Source organism: Anopheles arabiensis, chromosome 3 (assembly GCF_016920715.1).
Source record: "Anopheles arabiensis isolate DONGOLA chromosome 3, AaraD3, whole genome shotgun sequence".
NCBI classification, from domain to species: domain Eukaryota; kingdom Metazoa; phylum Arthropoda; class Insecta; order Diptera; family Culicidae; genus Anopheles; species Anopheles arabiensis.
The window spans coordinates 47,616,425-47,634,635 of record NC_053518.1 but is presented as its reverse complement, the minus strand read 5'-3'; the positions used below and the strand labels follow the sequence as shown (position 1 = coordinate 47,634,635).

Sequence of the window (18,211 nt, the reverse complement as noted above, 5' to 3'; positions counted from 1 at the left end):
CATCATGTTCAGCTCACTTATACCCTAGGAAATCGTAATGTGAGTTTTGAATTTATACATTTATTTTATTATGTTTCCATTCATGTGCTATACCTCAGGTGACACGCTACGCATATAGATATAATCGAAAGAATAGTTTGAGTTTATCGCCTAATGAATACACTTAACAAATAAAAACACTATTAACATGTTTCGTTTTGCCTAGCGTGGCACAATCTCACGTAGCTGTGTATTTATATATGCATAAAAGCCCTTATGTATATTTACTATACATAACTGCTATATACATACAACCCATACATACATTGATTGCTATCGGAAACTAGAAATATGCACACTAAAAACTTACGTCAACAATTGCTTCTTGCACTAGGTTTTAGTTGCTTATCGTTCAATAGCTCTATCAGCGAATATGTTTCTACGACAACACTCGTGTTTATGCTCTCCGAGCACCACTGTCACGACGGATTTGTTGGCCATCCCTTGAAAACGTTGTAATTTAAAACCAAACGTCTGCTGTTAAGTGCGTGCTTCGGAACTGGCACCAATTCAGGTGAGTGCTATATAGTTAGATGTGGTTTAAGCTACACACAACGTACTTCACAAATATATGTCCAAATCTATAGCTCATACAGTGCGGCGGATTGATAAACAGTACCATTCAACTGGCGATTTCTTGTGTTGTTATCTCATTTATGATACACCATTTATTGCTTTTTACAGATGCAACATGTTTAATCAAACCGAAAGTATCGTTTTACGTTGGATGAAAAGGTGAAGGTGAGATGAAATCAATATATCAATCAATGCTTATTTGTAAAAACTATTCCACTCGCGGGACAAGTGATAAAAGTACTTTAGTTGAAGGGTAAAACTAAACAATGCAACAATAATCAAGCATGGGACAGTTTCACTTTTCGCTTGATTCCTATTGTGAGGCATACATGAATATACAGTTTTCTTAGCAAACTCATACTTGCGTCATACAGTTATAGCCAAACTAACTCAAAATGGTTCTACTTCACTGTTGTAGAATCCTCTACACGCACCCACAATTATAGACCCTCGTATGAAGCGTATTAAAGCCGCACATTCAAACAAAACCGATACCAGACGACCACAAAGACAAATACCGAAACAACAGAGGACAATGAAATTAGCAACAGCTAACATTTATCAAGGAAGATATGCGAAGAAACTCAAAAAATTAAGATATGCTTACAATACAACATTTTCGTCAAATTCTTTTGTAATTTTAAACATCTCATGTTAAATCGCATATTCTCATTACTCACTGAGAATGGAAATAGAAATAAAATAGGAAACAAAATACAGGGAAACACACATGAGGCATGGACATGGAGAGGCAAAGAGAAAGTAATAGAGAGACAGAGAGAGCGAGAGAGAGAGAGAGATAGATAGAAGGAGGGGGGAGAGAGAGAGAGAAAGTGAAGGAAGGAAAGAGTTAGGCATGGACTACACTTTAAAACCCCTAATACTATAACGTGATGTTTGTACTCAAATTTAAATTACCCAATTGTCGATCACGAACAGGGGATGGAAAGTCCAACAGTTCCAATACGTAGGTGGTGAGAATAAAAAAGAATCATCACAATAACGGCAAACAGGGCTAACTTAAAATAGTTTAATTTTAAAAGTAGTTATCAAATACAATAGGTTGTATAAGTAGCAATGAAGAACGGTTTGTGAAAAGCAAAGAACCCAAAACGTAAGACCATATCCAACAAAACATACGTGTAACATGTTATAAATATAAAAAGATTTCCGACACTTTTACTGTTGAATAACTCATCCATTCATGATCCATTATTACAAGGACAAAGCTAATGCTTTATGAAGCTTGAAACTATTTATTAAAAGCATTATTTAAAGAAGAATAAAACAACTTCAACACCACACCATACACCATCTTCACCGTGTAACAAATCACATTAAACCTTCTTCCCATATTACCACATCTAAAAACAATCAAACAAAAAAAAAATAGAGGAACTGTGAAATTGTGCTAACAATTTCGCCTGCCTTCGACGCTCTCAGGCAAGGGACTTTCCACTCAACAAAACTGATGTGACACATGGTCAACTTGCTTAAAACAGCTCTCAAGCTCTGACCAATGTCGCCGACCCTTAATGAAGCTGGTTGAAGCGACGCTACCAACCACTCAAAGGGTGGGAACGGATCGATGTCCGTCCAACATCAACTTTGTGATTGCTGAGAGTAGAGTAGTGTTCTGGCGGCACGACTTTCTCAATACAATCACCTGTTCGATCACGATTAGGCTGCAGTTTTTGGCAATAGGATTAGAGTAACATATAAAAGGAGTACAAGTGATGAAGTTAGAGGTAAAGCTTACAAAAGATGCAAACGAAAGGGGATCCACGACCAACTGAAACTATTACTATTTACTAATATACGCTATCTCCTCTTTCACTCTCCCTTTATCTCTTCCTCTTTGTTTAGCTGGTACGTACGGCTCATGGTTAAAATCGTCGAGTAATGCGCTACTAATTCATTGCCGAGTAATGCTTATGGCTGCCAGCTGAGGTACGATGGTACTGCACCTTGTGGACGCTTACTGTAAATAAGGAAGTAAACCTGGGAGTGTACGAGTGAAAATTGCATAAATAGAACGCAATGCTTGTTTTGACCATGCTTAACTATTCCTGGATGGGGTACTTAACTATTACCGTATGATGTGGTGGAGCACGGCCAAATTTACGATGGAAGATGACTATTATTATTTGTTATTGAAGATACGCGTTCACTACAACAGCGTCAGACCAGGGAGAAATGGGGAGAAAAAAACAATGAGCTACGTTTCTAACATTATTTTCATGGATTTTACTGATATACAGGAATATAATTCCACGAGGAAAAAACTAGTCAATTTTACTGTTTACATTTTAGTCCACCACCATAATAAATCATAAAGTATACCACACCATTTATAGTTATTGTTATTGAGCATGTTTAGAAAAAGCTAAAACTGAAAATTATAACATCAATAACATATTTAAACTAAAATTTGAGCGAAACCTTAAAAAAACATCGTATATTTAATGTTAAATCCTACGTGTAATCCAAATAATAAATGTATTTTAAAACACCAGAAAAATGCCAAATTAAACGAAAACGAAAGAAACATTAATTCCATATCCATCCCATGTCACAAACTAGTTTCAGATAATGGCCCTTTTTTTAAATCAAATGCAGTAAAATTATCGAAAACAAGGCAAATTGTAAACGTGTTTCAATCACTGCCAAGCACATATAGTTAACGCGTATCTTTTCACTCATTCACTTTCGTAGTTTCAATGGACAACAATAGTTTCACAATATTATCAGGCACTACAGGCAACATTATTGCTAGTGTGAGTTCTAAATGTATAGTAAGAAATATATTCATGATTTGAAAGCATTCTAGTATGGAGTTAAAGGTAATGAGGGACTGTTTCTAGATTGTTTTTTTTTTCTTTTAGGAAGCGAAAATAGGTAATATTACCATGTCGTTATTGTACGAAAACGCGTTATAATAGCAATTTTGTGTACCAATATTTAGTTCTACTGCAACAATAACAAATACAATGAGCTATTTACCACTACAAATGCTTAATCAGCTGCCATGGTATTGCACTTCGTCTACGATGCACATATAATAATGATATTCTCATGATTACTGGTGCGATGCAAACACCACAATTAAATATGTTAAAAGACAGGTTTAACGTCCAAACGCATTGAGAATTGGGCATTTATGTAATTGCTGACTAAGAAGTAATTAAAAAATCTTGACAGAGTATAAGATTTGTATAGCTGATGGGTGTGTAATTTTTGAGCATACATTTACAAAGCGAAACGCAAATATTTTCCCCATTATGCATGGTGGCAATAGTTGAACAGCTCAATTTTTCTCAGCCCTAACCTTAAATTGGCGGCGATTATTATGTGCTCTATTTTGATGTGGGTATTTTTTCACATCACGCAATTGAGCATTTTAGATTGATTAAACATAATCTCAGGCCGTATCCTTTTTACCATTGTTATCATATAGATTTTACTAAACCCAACTTCCTTACCTTATGTTTTGGTATTTTAGGATTATTACAGAATTATTGCCTTAAAATTTGTTCACCTACGGAACATTTTCGTCTTTTTTTTATAAAGATTATAGAACTATAGAAAATTAATTAAAACCACATACCGCTGCTATTAACACGCTGGCGAAAACCAGATAAATGTCACAACCAAATGGTGCTGCACACTGGATGAATGAATTCTTTTTACATCCCATTGTCATTTGCATAAAATAAACGGAAAGTTGCTGCATTCTATAAACCGTGTATAAGAAAATAAAAACAAACGTATCATTTACCGCGTACATGTAAATCGTTACCTTTTATTTACTTACATGTTTGAATTCAACTACCACGCAGCATCCAGGCCGTTACAGGATGCGTAACTCACATTAATCTTAAGGTAATATGCTCCTAATATGCCATGGCCACGACTTTCTTCTTCATCTCGCATTTATGGATAGATCGTTGATAATGGAAGCTGTTGCATCAACGGTGGTAACGCAGCAGACGTGGCAGCCGCTACTAGTGAACGATGCTGTGCAACTGGATTTTGTGGTAGCAGCGCTGGCTGAGGCAATCACCGGAATCGTGGTGGCATCATCGGCAGCATAGGTGCTCCAGGAAAAACTACACCCATGCCTGGTACAGTTGGAATTTGCGTAATTAAACCACCTTTTCGATGCAGATAAAAAACAATGGAAAGAAACAAACGCAAAACGACGTATCGTATTAGAAATGATATACTGGATTACGGCGTTCCATTCAACGTAAAACTAGATTATTTGATTTTGGGGATTTCATTCATTTGTATTTATTCCGAACCAAAACGACGCTGCTAATGGTGATGGTGATGATAGTGGTTGTGATGGTAGTAGCAGTTGTAGCATAAATATTAGTATTAGCGGTTATATCAATAGTAGCAGTAACAAAATTAAGTCAACATTATTACGATTAAAAAAAATCATCCAAATGATAACCATATCCAAAACAGCAACGACAACGTGTAGTGATATATAGAACATAGATACGAATAACAATTGTTTTGCTTATCTGCTCGCGTTGTTCTTGTTTAGTACTGCCAGATTGTTTGAATTTCCAACCGCACGAGTCGAAATGCGACCGCTTGCAGCGATGTAAACATAGTAATGTACAATATAATTGCGATGACGAACTTTGGTAGCTTTATAGCGACTCTCTTAAATCATTGTTTAAGAACCCTACAAGTATGAAAGCAAAATTATTAACACGAATCTACAATGATCATACTGAGACATATATAAGATCAATTTGTAAAAAAATGTGCAAACGGGAAAATTAATCAATCGACTACGTTAACATTTTACAACATTTGACACAAAAACACACACACACAAAACACGAATAAATTAATAACTACAAATAGGCATTCATTGGATTAGTTTGTTATTTCGAAGGCAACCAGGACAAATGAAAGGACATAATATGAAAGAAATGAAAATGAAATGAGATATATAATTAAATGTGCAGAACATTTGTATGAAATAGGAAAGAATAGTTAGCTAGTTAAGAATTGTTGGGCGAGATTGTTGGTATTCTCGGCTATGAATGAAAGTGCAAACAATAATAACATCTTGGCGACGATTCTAAGCATACAGAAGCCCCTAAAATTAATGCTATACACTAACACACATTTAACACAAGATTATCAACAATAGAGGAACCAAACCTAGAACACGCGCACACACACGCACACTCAAATACACTCACAACAAATACACACACACACACACATACACACAAGGTTACTGCCAGAAGGGGTAGAATACACATTTAAGTGATGTTAGTAGTATTTTTATAGGCTTATCTTAGACACGGGGAAGAGTGGTAACAGGTATGAAATTATCATCCAGCCCTTTATAACATTTTATTTCATTTTTCATTTCTCGATTGTACTGCACTGGTGTCCTGCAAAAGAAAAAGAGACAACAACAGGAGTCGGCACCGTGGATGATTTTTCCCTGCATCAACCCAGCATCACAAGCAACCCATCTCTGATAGGGGCACTCTCTCAAAACAATACAGAATATAATATGTATGTTTATTGTCGCGTATTACCCCATTTCCAATGTTTAAGTACTTCAATCATCAACATTATCCGTATGACCGCGGTACAACACATTACTAGCAATAAATAAATAACAAACAATGATCATGCAAAATACGTGCTTAAATCAATAACACCTAAACATTGATTAGAGACATAACCGACACAAAAAATGTAAATAAATTTTTTTTTTGTTTGCTTTGCATTGCTTTGCTCTAAATAGGCTAATTTGTATTGCTATTGATAAAGTGTATAAAATTAGTCTCGTGTAAGGTAAATAATAATGAAAATTAGTTAAATCTATCCTTTCCATTGATGATGGATAACTGTAGATGTCGATCAATCATTCATCTGCATCTTCTAAACATTGAAATAGTATATATTCCTCAAAGATGGTTAGTGCCAATATCTACACATAAATATAGCGTTGTATGTACGAAGAAAGCGCTTTGTTCTCGTTTACCATACACCCACATTGTTCAACCACATAGTGAACAACAACCAATTGAGAGTGTATCATTGAATGTAATGTGTGTAAAAACATCCTTTTTTAAAACAATTCATATGTTTTTGTTATTTGGTTCATTGTTACACATGCACAGTAAAAATTAGCGTTATGATTTTAAATTACAAACGCAAAGTTTGTGACAGCACACAATATTAATTAAAAGAGAAGTAGAGCTGGTAAAACACAGATAAATTGCTTGAAATATACGAATTCTACGATGATGTATACGTAACCCATTTTCGTATAAACTATAAACATAATCTATAAAAAAAATAACGAAAAAAATTATAAATACTCACCATGAAACATAAACTTAAAATTTAAATAAGCTTGCAGCAAACTAAAGCTTTTAAAAACGTACTTAAAGCAATGGAATCTCTTTGTTGCTCTCAAATCAATATTAAAATAGTTTAAATAGTATTAGGACAGTACACAGGGTTTTCTAGTGGTTCTCATAGTTTCGGGACACTTTCTGGACTCTTTCATACAGGAAGTGAACGTTATGTCACGGGAAGTGGACAGGATCATTTGGAATCCAACAGCAAAAGTATGCCGTAGAGTCCATTTACCGTCACATAATCTATAACCGTCTTTATGAACCCGGTATAACCCTCAACTGTTTCCCTAATTCATTGCTTTGCTCTAAATAGGCTAATTTGTGAATTATTGTGAATATAATTATTATGAATAAAATTGTTGGGAATATTGTAAATGTGTTGTTCTCGAGGGGCTAATTGGACCATCGAACAGAAAAAAAAACAAATAAATTGAATAAAAATAAAGTTCCTGCACAAAAAAGTCTACAAATTGTCCCAAAATTATAAAAAAAAAACCTACGTCAATTATCCGAAACCTCATTATCCGAGGGGGAGTACCTCTTCGTTTTTAAAAATCGCAGCTACACAACCACGTTTTTCTAATGACTAATAACACAGCAACTCGCTATAGTACTCGATGCATTGTAATTTGTCACTACTTGTATGTTTTGTTGTAATTATTGCAAATTTTACTTAAACAGTTGTTTGTAAATTGTAACGTTAGCGTTATTTGCAACATTGCTGTACAGGTATTATCCGATATACGCTATTAAGGCGGACCAGAGGCAATACCGTATCTCGATTATTTGCGTAAGTCAAATTTCGAGGTTTTCAGTCAAATTATAGCTAGTTTTCGTATAATATAGCTTGAAGTGGTAGGTTTTAGCCACTAAATTAGTTATTTGATTTGATTTCAACTGAAGATTACAATTTTGTAGGGGAAAGCGGGGCAAAATGGGCACCTTCTGTTTAAGCATTATTTCACTACAAATATACTTTTCAATGCTCAAAATGTATTCATTACTTCATTACATTCATTACATTTTATGAACACCATGTAAGTTTCATAACCCTTACATAACAAATAACCAAGAAAAATGCAAACTAAGATATAGTAGCATATTGATGTCATTTTTGCCACTTCGAAAATAAGCTTAAACCAGTGTCACAGGGATTCATGGAAGTGTTACATGGTTTATTTTCAAAGATATGATATTTCTATATAATTTGTCTGAAGAAAGCAAGGCCATTGACTGCGTATTTTTACTACTATAACAAAAATACAAAAATGCTTCACGTGGGGCAAAATGGGCAGATGCTTTTGACATATGGCGCTTGGTGAGGCTATGGTGTTGTATTTGTCTCCACAATAATGGTAGCAGGCACAGCTTAAAAAGATTCGTTTTGTAGATTAAAACGTGTAAAAACTGTTTTAATTTTGATAACATTTTTTTGGAACAATTTTAAGGGCTTTCCTGAACAGCAAAACAAAAGATAGGAAGAGAATACAATATATGCCCGTCATGGGATCATCCAGAATGGACCGGACCGTCCCCCTGTAGCAAGGATTGACTATCCGGCTACATGGTAATGAATTAAGTCTCGAAAGCCTGTATAGGCCGGGATGTCCGCGTAGGACGTTACGCAAATAGAAAAAGTTGTTTTTTTTTCATTCTATGTGGCGATTTTTATCCATAGATAAATGGTTAAGGCATACAATAATGCAAGAATAATTGTGTTTTGTGGCATATTCAAAGGAGTTTACTGAATAACTGCTTAACATGTCCATTTTGCCCAGCTTTCCTCTACCTTTAAGATGGTTTTTAAAATTGGACCAAAAGGGAATTTATGTTACATTTGACATTTGATGTGTCAAATTAGTACAATTTGCCCGAATAATAGTCAAATTAAGAAAATCGCGTATATAGAGTATAGCGTATATCGGGGAATATCTGTATTCTGTTATGATGTAATGTAATGATTTTTTGTTTGTTCTAAACCACGGGTCTCCAAACTTTTCTCTTTGCTGGTCGCATTGCTTCCGACATAACGTTATTGAGGGCCATTTTGGCGTTACTTAGCTAATGCGTGAACGTCAAATCACGTTTGTATAAGAAAATACTAACTGAATGTATACATTTATTATAAATTTTAAATTTAACCTAGATTTTTGTCTTTAAAAGGAAAAACTTGAAACATTCATTTTATTTTTAATTAACTATTTATTTTAACAGTTAGCCAAAGCCAAACCAGCGGGCCGCATAACAGGCTCTCGAGAGCCGCATGCAGCACGCGTGCCGTAGTTTGGAGAGCCCGGTTCTGAACGAACCGTCCAAAACGCCATATTGCATTGATGTGATACACAATTTTTCGAGTACTTTCCATCAGATTGATTGCAAGAATTCTTACTCTTTAAAGTAAAAAACGGTTTAAATTGTCTAAATAGTTAAATAACCTTTCAAAGATGTCCAAATCAGCCAAGAATAGAACCTTCAATTCTAAATCACGACAAATGCTACCAATGTGTCGGTAGTCAAAATGCATTTTTACCAAAAACTGTTGTAAAACTTATCTACAAAACCGTTAATGGAACAAATATGATGGTTCGTAGCACCCCTGGATCACACCGGATAATCGACGTACTACTGTAAATGTAGTGTCAAACAATTTTACTAGGTTTTTTTAAATCAAGATGTGGAAAGGATAATGTTGCAATATGGAAAACAAATATTACACACAGTTTAAAATTACATTGTATGTGGAAGATACATTTCAATATGAGAAAGCAAAACATTCGTCTAATCTAAATAACGCTTATGTTGTTTGACATAATCAACATCTTACTAATGCGATGAATATTATACGTTGATTTTCTATGTCTTGACATTATAAATCAATTGTATTGAAATAGTAATGTTATTTTCATGTAGAATATTCACAAGTACATCTTTAAAAAAATAGTGCTTAAGCTCAGTTTTATCGCAGTAAGCTTGTATATAGTAAAATTATTTAAAATGAATTAAAAACTTGCATAACAGTGAAATGCACATTCGAAAGAAAACCACCATTTTTTATGAAAATTAACCAAATACATTAACACAAAAGAGGAAGGGGATGGTGTTTCCAAAACAAATCACAATGATATAATGATACATAGTTAACATTAGTGTGAAAAAATATTATTATAGTCTATATGAGTAGGTATGTGCCTCGCTATTATACCTTGGGCGGACACAGTTTGCGCACGAGGAAATCTCGAGTGCGTTGAACTCGAATTTGTGAGACGTCATTGCACTGTAGAAAATACGGGATATACAATAAGATAGCAGAAGGAGATAATACCGATAAAAATGGAACGATATTGAGTTTCTTCGTTAGGATAAGTTACAAATTAAATTAGAGTAGAACATGTCGGTGAGGAACAATGTCAAATCAGTACCGGTAGGGGTCGCGATGTTTGTTTTACATGATTAGCTATGCCAATTCGCAGGTCTATTAAATCGGCTAGAAATAATATATCTTTCACTAAAGGATGTAATTTTGCAGGTCAATGTGATAGGCTTTTGGTGCAGATTTTTGTTTTAACTAATTCCCAGTGATTCATATTTTGATAGTTGAACATTTTATGAAATTATTTATAAGCAAAGGACAAATAAAAATAAAGAAATTGTTCAATGATACATGCTACCTGTGAATTTTACCACGCGTTTCAAAAGTTATGAAAAGGAAACCATCATTACTATTTTGATTTCCAATACGATATCTGACACATACACTTAGAGAACAGCAAACCGCTAATTTAACTGCAGAAAATAACTCATTTAGCATATGCAGGCAACATAAATTTAATCGTGTGCAATTATATCATTATCTTGCATTTGGATTCTGTAATGTAAAACACATTGTTAATCGACATCCTTTCAATATATAGCAATGTGGCACTAACACGTTTTCAGACTGATTCGTTTTTCTCTCTTTTAAAAGCCGATCTGGTAAAATAATATTGCTTTAAGTAAAAAAATTCTTTCAATTTTGCAAACCGTGACTTTTGTTTTTAAAAAGTCAGTGAAACTATTTCACACAATTTATTTGATGCACAATATGCGATTTTGGATATAAACTGTACATATTCTTTTCACGTTCGTTCGTTTTTACCTGGTTAGTGTTCCTTGCTTTTGTAAATTTAGAGATAAAATAAGTAGTGGTCCTGGTTCATAAGTAACCCTATAATATTGTATGAATTTTCTCCTTTTTCTTGTTGCACTACGCTTTCATATCTTATAGTAAAACGATAAAGAAAAACTATCGATCATAATAATATGTTCTGAATCTGACTGAAGCAAAAGCGAAATCAATTATAGAAGGGCATTATGATGAAACATGGCAGATGTAAATAAAATTCAAAAAAGCTACCAAAATCCTGTAAGTACCCAGTTATACTAAAATAACACCATTGGTGTGCTATAGTTTGTTGGCAACTTAACACTATCTTGCCTCCTGATTTTTTTCAACAAACCTCACAGATTATGTTTGTGTTTTACAATACAAAACCCAGCACAAGGTAAAAAATAAAAAATAGTATGTGTCATACTAAGTTGTATGATAATCTTCTGACTTAAGCTTTATAGTATATAACTGCAGTATATAGTCAATTTATATATGGAGCAAAATTCGTTAAAGTTATTGAGTATGTCGGTATAGCTTTGAATGTTTTCGCTTATTTGTGTTTCATTTGATATTAGTGAGTGTTTCACCACTGTTTGTACACATCTATCGTTCTATCTGGAAGTGCTTCATTCATCTACCTAACGAATGAATTATATTCGTTTCCTTAACGTTGGTTTATTGAGAAACGTGTTCTCAATAATTTGGCCCGTATCAGACCACAATCCAAAGCTATCTATGCGCATAGCTAAGGGTACAGGAAAATCGCCACTAAATTGTGTAATGATCACTTTCGATAGTATTGATTGTACCTACCTGGACCAAGACCCATTTGTGGGGGACCAGGACGAAGCATGTTTCCCCCTAAAAGCGCCAAGTTGCCTCCTCCCGGTGGACCAATTGCTAGTCCTTGACGCATCATTGGAGACATAAGTGGGACGGGGCCTCCCAGAGATACAGGAACCTAAAAATGAAAATGAAAAAATGAGCCGTTTATACAAATGTTATTTTATCCAAATTTGAATTTCTTCTTTGAACAACAACCGCTGTCGGTCAAGGCCTGCCTGTACCCACTAGTGAAGTGAGCTTGGCTTTCAGTGACTTATTGTTACCATAGCAGGATAGTCAGTCCTACGTATGGGGACACGGTCTATTCGGGACTTGAACCCATGACGGGCATATGTTGTTACGTCGTACGAGTTGACGACTATACCACCAGACCAGCCCAATTTTGAATACACTGTAATATTAATCTTCGTTTCAAGTAAATTCAATGAAATTTCGTACCGATACCAATAGCGTCATCCATGATAAGTTATACACCAGAAAAATACATACATTTGCGCTATTCAAACATCATTCAAAATAAACAAAATCAAGTTGACGAATAAGGACTGACATAACTACTCACTAACTACATTCAAGCAAATCTACTCAATCAACATTGTAGCTACACAGCAATGCTAATGCTATTCTACATTTATTCTTAAACTGACCATTCCGATTGGCATTCCTGGTCTGCTGGCGGCTGCTGCTGCAGCATTCGCTGCGGCTGCGTTTGCTGCCTGAAACCGATGAATCATTGCAGCACGATTCAATTCCTCGATCTGTTTGTGATGGTTGGCTGCGGCGGCATGTGCGTGTGCTATCACAGCGGCTTGCTGAAAAGCACATAAAAAATTAAAGTCACAATTTCCAAAACGAACTTCAATTAGCACATTAATGAAATTTTGTGATGAAATTTTGTATTGAAATCGTCATAAAAATAAAACAAAATAATAATATAAGAGGGCAAGAAGGAAGGGATTAGTTCCTGAAGACGGAAGCACGGTAAACGGAGTGCTATTGTTGTGCATTTTGTATCAGGAAGAGCTGAGTGAGCTTAACTTTGTTGAGATTATGTTTTGGATCCGCTTCCTTTATCGTAAATTATATACACAGTTTCCTATCGGTTTATATAGACTTAGTAGTTATACTCACTTGTGCTACGTAACCGTATGATAACCAGTCCTGGCCACACGGAGGCACGGTTTTCATTGTAATCAAACTACGTCCATTCTTTACAAAAGTGGGCGCGTCTACCATTAGACCACTCGGGGTCCCTTCTTTACAATCATTCATTCTCACATGTTATTTTGCACAATTTTGGTTGCAATCTACTGAAAATTCAATTTATAGTATGTGATCCATTTTCATAACAACAGAAGGATTGTATTTGAATATTTTAATTCCCCTGGGAGCAGAACATTCGTCCAACAGAATGGTCAGAAAGATTAGCAAAACAATTATCTAAAATTAGTCTTTATTTTCACCTATTCTATCGCTCGTAACTATTAAAAGATGTCCTTACATACCGTAAAAAAATCCGGAGAAATAATAGTTTGCAACAACTGCGTTCAATTTTACAATTTACAACATTATAATTGAACGCAGCCTATCAATATGAGTACAGACCACTCAATAGTAAATATTTTTTTAAATCTGTAATTTTAAATACCAATACATTCAGCGGTGCAGAGCACTATAGGAATTTATTAAAGTAAAAGCGAACAGGTTAATAATATACCCGAACACCCATGCATAAAAGCCCGTACAAGATATGAAAAAAAACGAAACTCAACCAATAACAAATCTACAAATTTGAGATAAACAACATAAAAACATAAAAATTAGACCAAAATACGAAAAACTGTTTTGTTATGAAACATTAAGTGTATTACGGCTAACTAAAAAACTAAACAACACTAAGTGTGTGATAACTTTTTTTATGTTCCCATCAGTCCACAGAGTACCCTATTAGTTAAAAAGGCAACTTAGAGGTAGGATGAAAGATACATTCAACCGATATCATTACCGATTACCATTGACTACATAATCCGTCTGTCAAACGTACGGTAACGCATCCGATCACATCCATATAGAAATAATTTATCTCAGACACCATACATCTCAACAATTAAGAAAAGCTACTCAGTAAATTAGGATAGGGCAATGGCATGACAGGAAGTGGGATGGATACATTAAGAGTGAAAACATAAAACAAACGGAATATTAGGACTCACCTCTTGTGGCGACATCATTCGATTATCTTTCATAGCGGCGGTTGTTTGTGTGTTGGAAACGATTGAAGCGGTACCAGCTGCTGAGGAAAACGGTGATAATTGTTGCAACTGCTGTTGTTGTTGGTGCTGCTGCTGTTGCTGTTGCTGCTGTTGTTGCTGTTGCTGTTGCTGGTGCTGCTGCTGCTGCTGTTGGTGCAATTGTTGTTGATGTTGTTGCTGCTGCTGCTGATGGTGCTGCTTAAGTTGTGCCTGCGCTTGTGCCTGCAGTTGTTGCTGGGCCGCCGCAACCGCAGCAGCTACCTGTGCTTGTTGTTTTTCTTGCTGTTTTTGCTGCAGCATTTGCTGAGTAGCTTGCTGAATTTGCTTTTGATACTGGGGCTTGCGCGCTCGAAGCTCTTCCAAGCTGAGATCCTCTGGCGGGTGCACAATCTTAGAGGTCGCAGTACCCGAATTAGGCATGATGGACGACGATGCGCCTTTCGTCGCATCACCACCACCCAATCCGTTGTTGCTGTTGCCACTTGCTGCTGCCGAGATAGCACTGTTGGTTGTTGGAGGAGCACTAATCGTGGCGGAACTGTATGCTGGAAACGTCGGCTTTGATGCACTAGTCACAGTGGCGGCACTGGCTGCGGCGGCGGCTGGAAAGAGAGGTCTCTGGGCCCCTGCCACCATCGCGGGCATCATCGGCATTCCGGGTGGTACCATGTACGGATTGATCCCTCCCATTGCGCTCATCATGGGGTTTATGCTGTACGCAGCCTGTAAATGGGGAGGCATCATATTCTGCATTTGCATCATTCCCTGCGATACGGACGCTGCAAAAATATGACAAATGGTTAATAACGTTAGATTTAGCCACTCGAGCTAACACATTAGTGGACGCAAATTACCCTCAGCTTGCTTCATTTTCTTGTGCGCCGGCTCCTCTTCTTCCGATTCTGATCGATTTCCATTCTTTTGCTTCTCGTGCTCACGAATATCCTCCGGAGGTATGCCTTCCATTCCGTAAATTTCGATCACAATATTGGACCGATTTGGAAGAGAATTTGGAACCTTGTCAATCGATTCCTTGTGCACCTGCATGCAATGTATCGATAGTCCGGGACCCGTATACAGCTTCTTATGACAAATGTGGCATTTGAAATGCTTTGCCTTCTGATGTTGCACCAAAATCTTCTCGTCATCGAATTCTCTGTTGCAGTACCTATTAAGAAGTTGCAATTGCACCGAGAGGTGCACGTTTTCGCTAAGGAAAGTTATAGGTTATATAATAATAAAGCCGAACCGAACGGTGAAATTCGATTTCGGAGTGGGATGCACTTGCAGCAAGATAAAATATTAAACAATCAACCTAAAAACGCTCTTGAATTCGACGATGCCGTCTATCAGAAGCCATTTACGATTGGATGAATCGGTCAAATGTAAATATTTTATAAAAGGATACCAGCACCAAGGCTTTGACGCCTTTTTCTTCTTGCGACCCATCGCTGCGTTAAATCTGGTTTACTGCAAAGGGTTTTTTACGCAGAAAAGCTGAATTCTATTGCTGCTGACACAGGTAAAATTTTCCACTTCTAATCGTTCCCCTTCACTTCCCCTGACGTTGCTCAATTCCGTCCGGGGCTTGTTCTCAGATGCCTCACGAAAACGAAGAATTCAGCTTCAAGAGCACGATGTTTGCACCAATCTATCGGCTTTTGTTACGAATGTCGGCAAATCTATGTTTTTATCACAGGTTAAGCACAAATATCGTCGATTATGGCCTAAATTTTTAACTTTTCACAGGGCGTTTGCAATTTTTTCACGGCAATTCGACGAACGACGAGGTGGATGTCAGAAAGATGGCCCTCACTAACACCATGACGCGTGTACGTGACAAACAGAGTGACCAGAAATACCGATTTATCTGTGTTCCTACCGATTTTTTATATGCCTACCGATTCACAGATATTTGATTTTTCAGTCGTTTAAGCTTAATCTGTGGCGCTTGGGATGCTATTTCAAGGATTGTTAACCACATTTGTTACTTAACGCGCTGATGCACGTTTGTTTGCCTGGCACTTTTTATCCGTTAAAATTTAATGTTCATAATAAGTAGACTATGTCAGTTGTGGGGATTCCGAGAATTGCTCGCCAAAGAAAATTATTTTAATTTGAATTTGAATCTCGCTGTCCGCGGTTTAAGCTCACCTGACAGAAAAAGAGAATTAAATTTTCAGGCGAAGGGAAGGTAGAAACACACGGTGGGGGTCCGGCCCTAGATCGGATCCGAAGTCCGTTGTTTTGGGCTGATAATTAATGAATGGCGGATGGAGCGCTACCACAGGGAGAATGCGCTCTCTTGTTCATTCTTCTTCTTCATTTGGCGCAACAGTCGCTGCCGGTCAAGGCCTGCCTGTACCCACTAGTGAAGTGGGCTTGGCTTTCAGTGACTTATTGGTACCATAGCAGGATAGTCAGTCCTACCTATGGGGGTCTATTCGGGGCTTGAACCCATGACGGGCATGTTATTAAGTCGTTCGAGTTGACGACTGTACCACCAGACCGACGCTCTCTTGCATGCCTTAAAATACACGAGGCGCTCTCACTGAAAAGAACGCTCGCTCGCGCTGTTTCATTGTATTTTCCTCATACCCCTTCCTTTCCGTTTCTTCCCGAACAAGCTGCACTAGTGCGAGCGAGACACCGATACCACCATGCCGCTAGGAGAAAACCAAACTGAGCGCGCAGGCTGAAAGTGAACGCATAAATTCACACATGTGTAATTGTGTGAGTGCAAAAACTGTGTGGAAACCAAAACACGCTCGCGGGTATGCGTAATTCCGTGTATTTCCAACCGTCTCCCCCTGCTTCTTCATGCCCCTCGTCTGAAAGTCGCACACTTTTTCATTCTCTTTGCTAGTAGGATAATCATTAAAATAATTGATTAAATTTAAATTGTTGCGTTCTGAACAGTGCTCCTGCCGAAATCTGCCAATATAATCTGGCCACACTGGTCCGCAGGTCAGGCGAGCTTTTTGGCGGCCACCGTCGTAAAACCGTCGCAAAACGTCAAAACCGGCGTCGCATGTACTGCAAACCGACGTCGCCAGCGAGCGAAACTCGCAACGATTTCGAGGCGCTGGCGACGGTCGTTTTTGACGTTTTGCGACGGTTGTTGACCTTTCGAGCGAGCTTTTGCCCTGCGGTCCAATGTGACCAGATTATATTGGCAGATTTCGGCAGGAGCACTGTTGAGAACGCAACCATTTAACCGTCTTGTGTACGACCAAAAAACTTTACGTAATCGTACAACCGCCTACACGGGTAGGCCATACAATTTGTATGGAAGAATGATGTTTTTTGTGATTAAAAGAGTATATCTTTTGAATTTGTAGTAAGATTTGAATTAAAACTGTCTTATAGGTTCATAATTTGAGCCGGTCTCGTAGTACAGTCGTCAACTCGTACGACTTAACAACATGCCCGTCATGGGTTCGATCCCCAAATAGACCGTGCCGCCATACGTAGGATTGACTTTCCTGCTATGGGGGGAAATCAATTAGTCACTGAAAGCCAAGGCCCACTAGTTTTACAGGCAGGCCTTGACCGACAACGGTTGTTGAGCCAAAGAAGAAGAAGAAGATAGGTTCATAATAATGTTTTATAACATATCGTTGTAAAATTAGAATTTTAAAAATCCTATCAATATTTTTTTTAATCAAAAATGTGCAGTAACTCCAACACCCCAACCGGCCTTGCCGCATGTTTTAAGTGGATGCTTATTTCTTTTTCTTTTCTTTCAAATGTTGTATTACAGTTGTGTACAGTTAAATTTTATTGCATGATGTGTAACAATATTTTGAAATTAACACTGAAATCATCTCTTTTAAAATGATACCAACCACTACAGGCAAACGAAATATAATTGGCTGAAATTTAACACATACATTCATACTTTTGTCATAGTGTTACTGCCGAATAGGAATGGGTGTTTT

At 37.0% G+C, this 18,211-nt stretch overlaps 1 protein-coding gene across 6 annotated transcripts; it reads right to left on the bottom strand.

The window, feature by feature from the left end:
• Positions 1-40: 40 nt before the first annotated feature.
• Positions 41-16,096, bottom strand: LOC120904788 (BUB3-interacting and GLEBS motif-containing protein ZNF207). 6 transcript variants are annotated; one of them, XM_040315128.1, is made up of 8 exons: positions 15,679-16,094; positions 15,125-15,438; positions 14,232-15,049; positions 12,666-12,830; positions 11,986-12,133; positions 10,228-10,299; positions 4,430-6,041; positions 41-4,349 (listed from the first exon to the last, which is right to left on the bottom strand). In XM_040315128.1, exons 1-6 carry the CDS (start codon positions 15,717-15,719, stop codon positions 10,292-10,294), a joined length of 1,494 nt encoding a protein of 497 aa, XP_040171062.1. In that variant the 5' UTR covers positions 15,720-16,094; the 3' UTR covers positions 41-4,349; positions 4,430-6,041; positions 10,228-10,291. The 6 variants fall into 6 exon arrangements, with proteins under 6 accessions (XP_040171062.1, XP_040171060.1, XP_040171061.1 ...); XM_040315126.1 differs by lacking the exon at positions 10,228-10,299 and having other exon boundaries at positions 41-2,785; positions 4,223-4,349; positions 4,430-4,769; XM_040315127.1 differs by lacking the exon at positions 10,228-10,299 and having other exon boundaries at positions 15,679-16,095.
• Positions 16,097-18,211: the final 2,115 nt, after the last annotated feature.

Excerpts from the sequence above, each read along its gene's own strand:
- LOC120904788 (XM_040315125.1), bottom strand. The coding sequence starts at position 15,719 with ATGGGTCGCAAGAAGAAAAAGGCGTCAAAGCCTTGGTGCTG. Across the intron at positions 12,831-14,231 it reads GAATGATGTCGCCACAAGAG|CAAGCCGCTGTGATAGCACA; the intron begins GTGAGTCCTAAT and ends TGTGCTTTTCAG. Across the intron at positions 12,134-12,665 it reads CAGGAATGCCAATCGGAATG|GTTCCTGTATCTCTGGGAGG; the intron begins GTCAGTTTAAGA and ends TTTCATTTTTAG.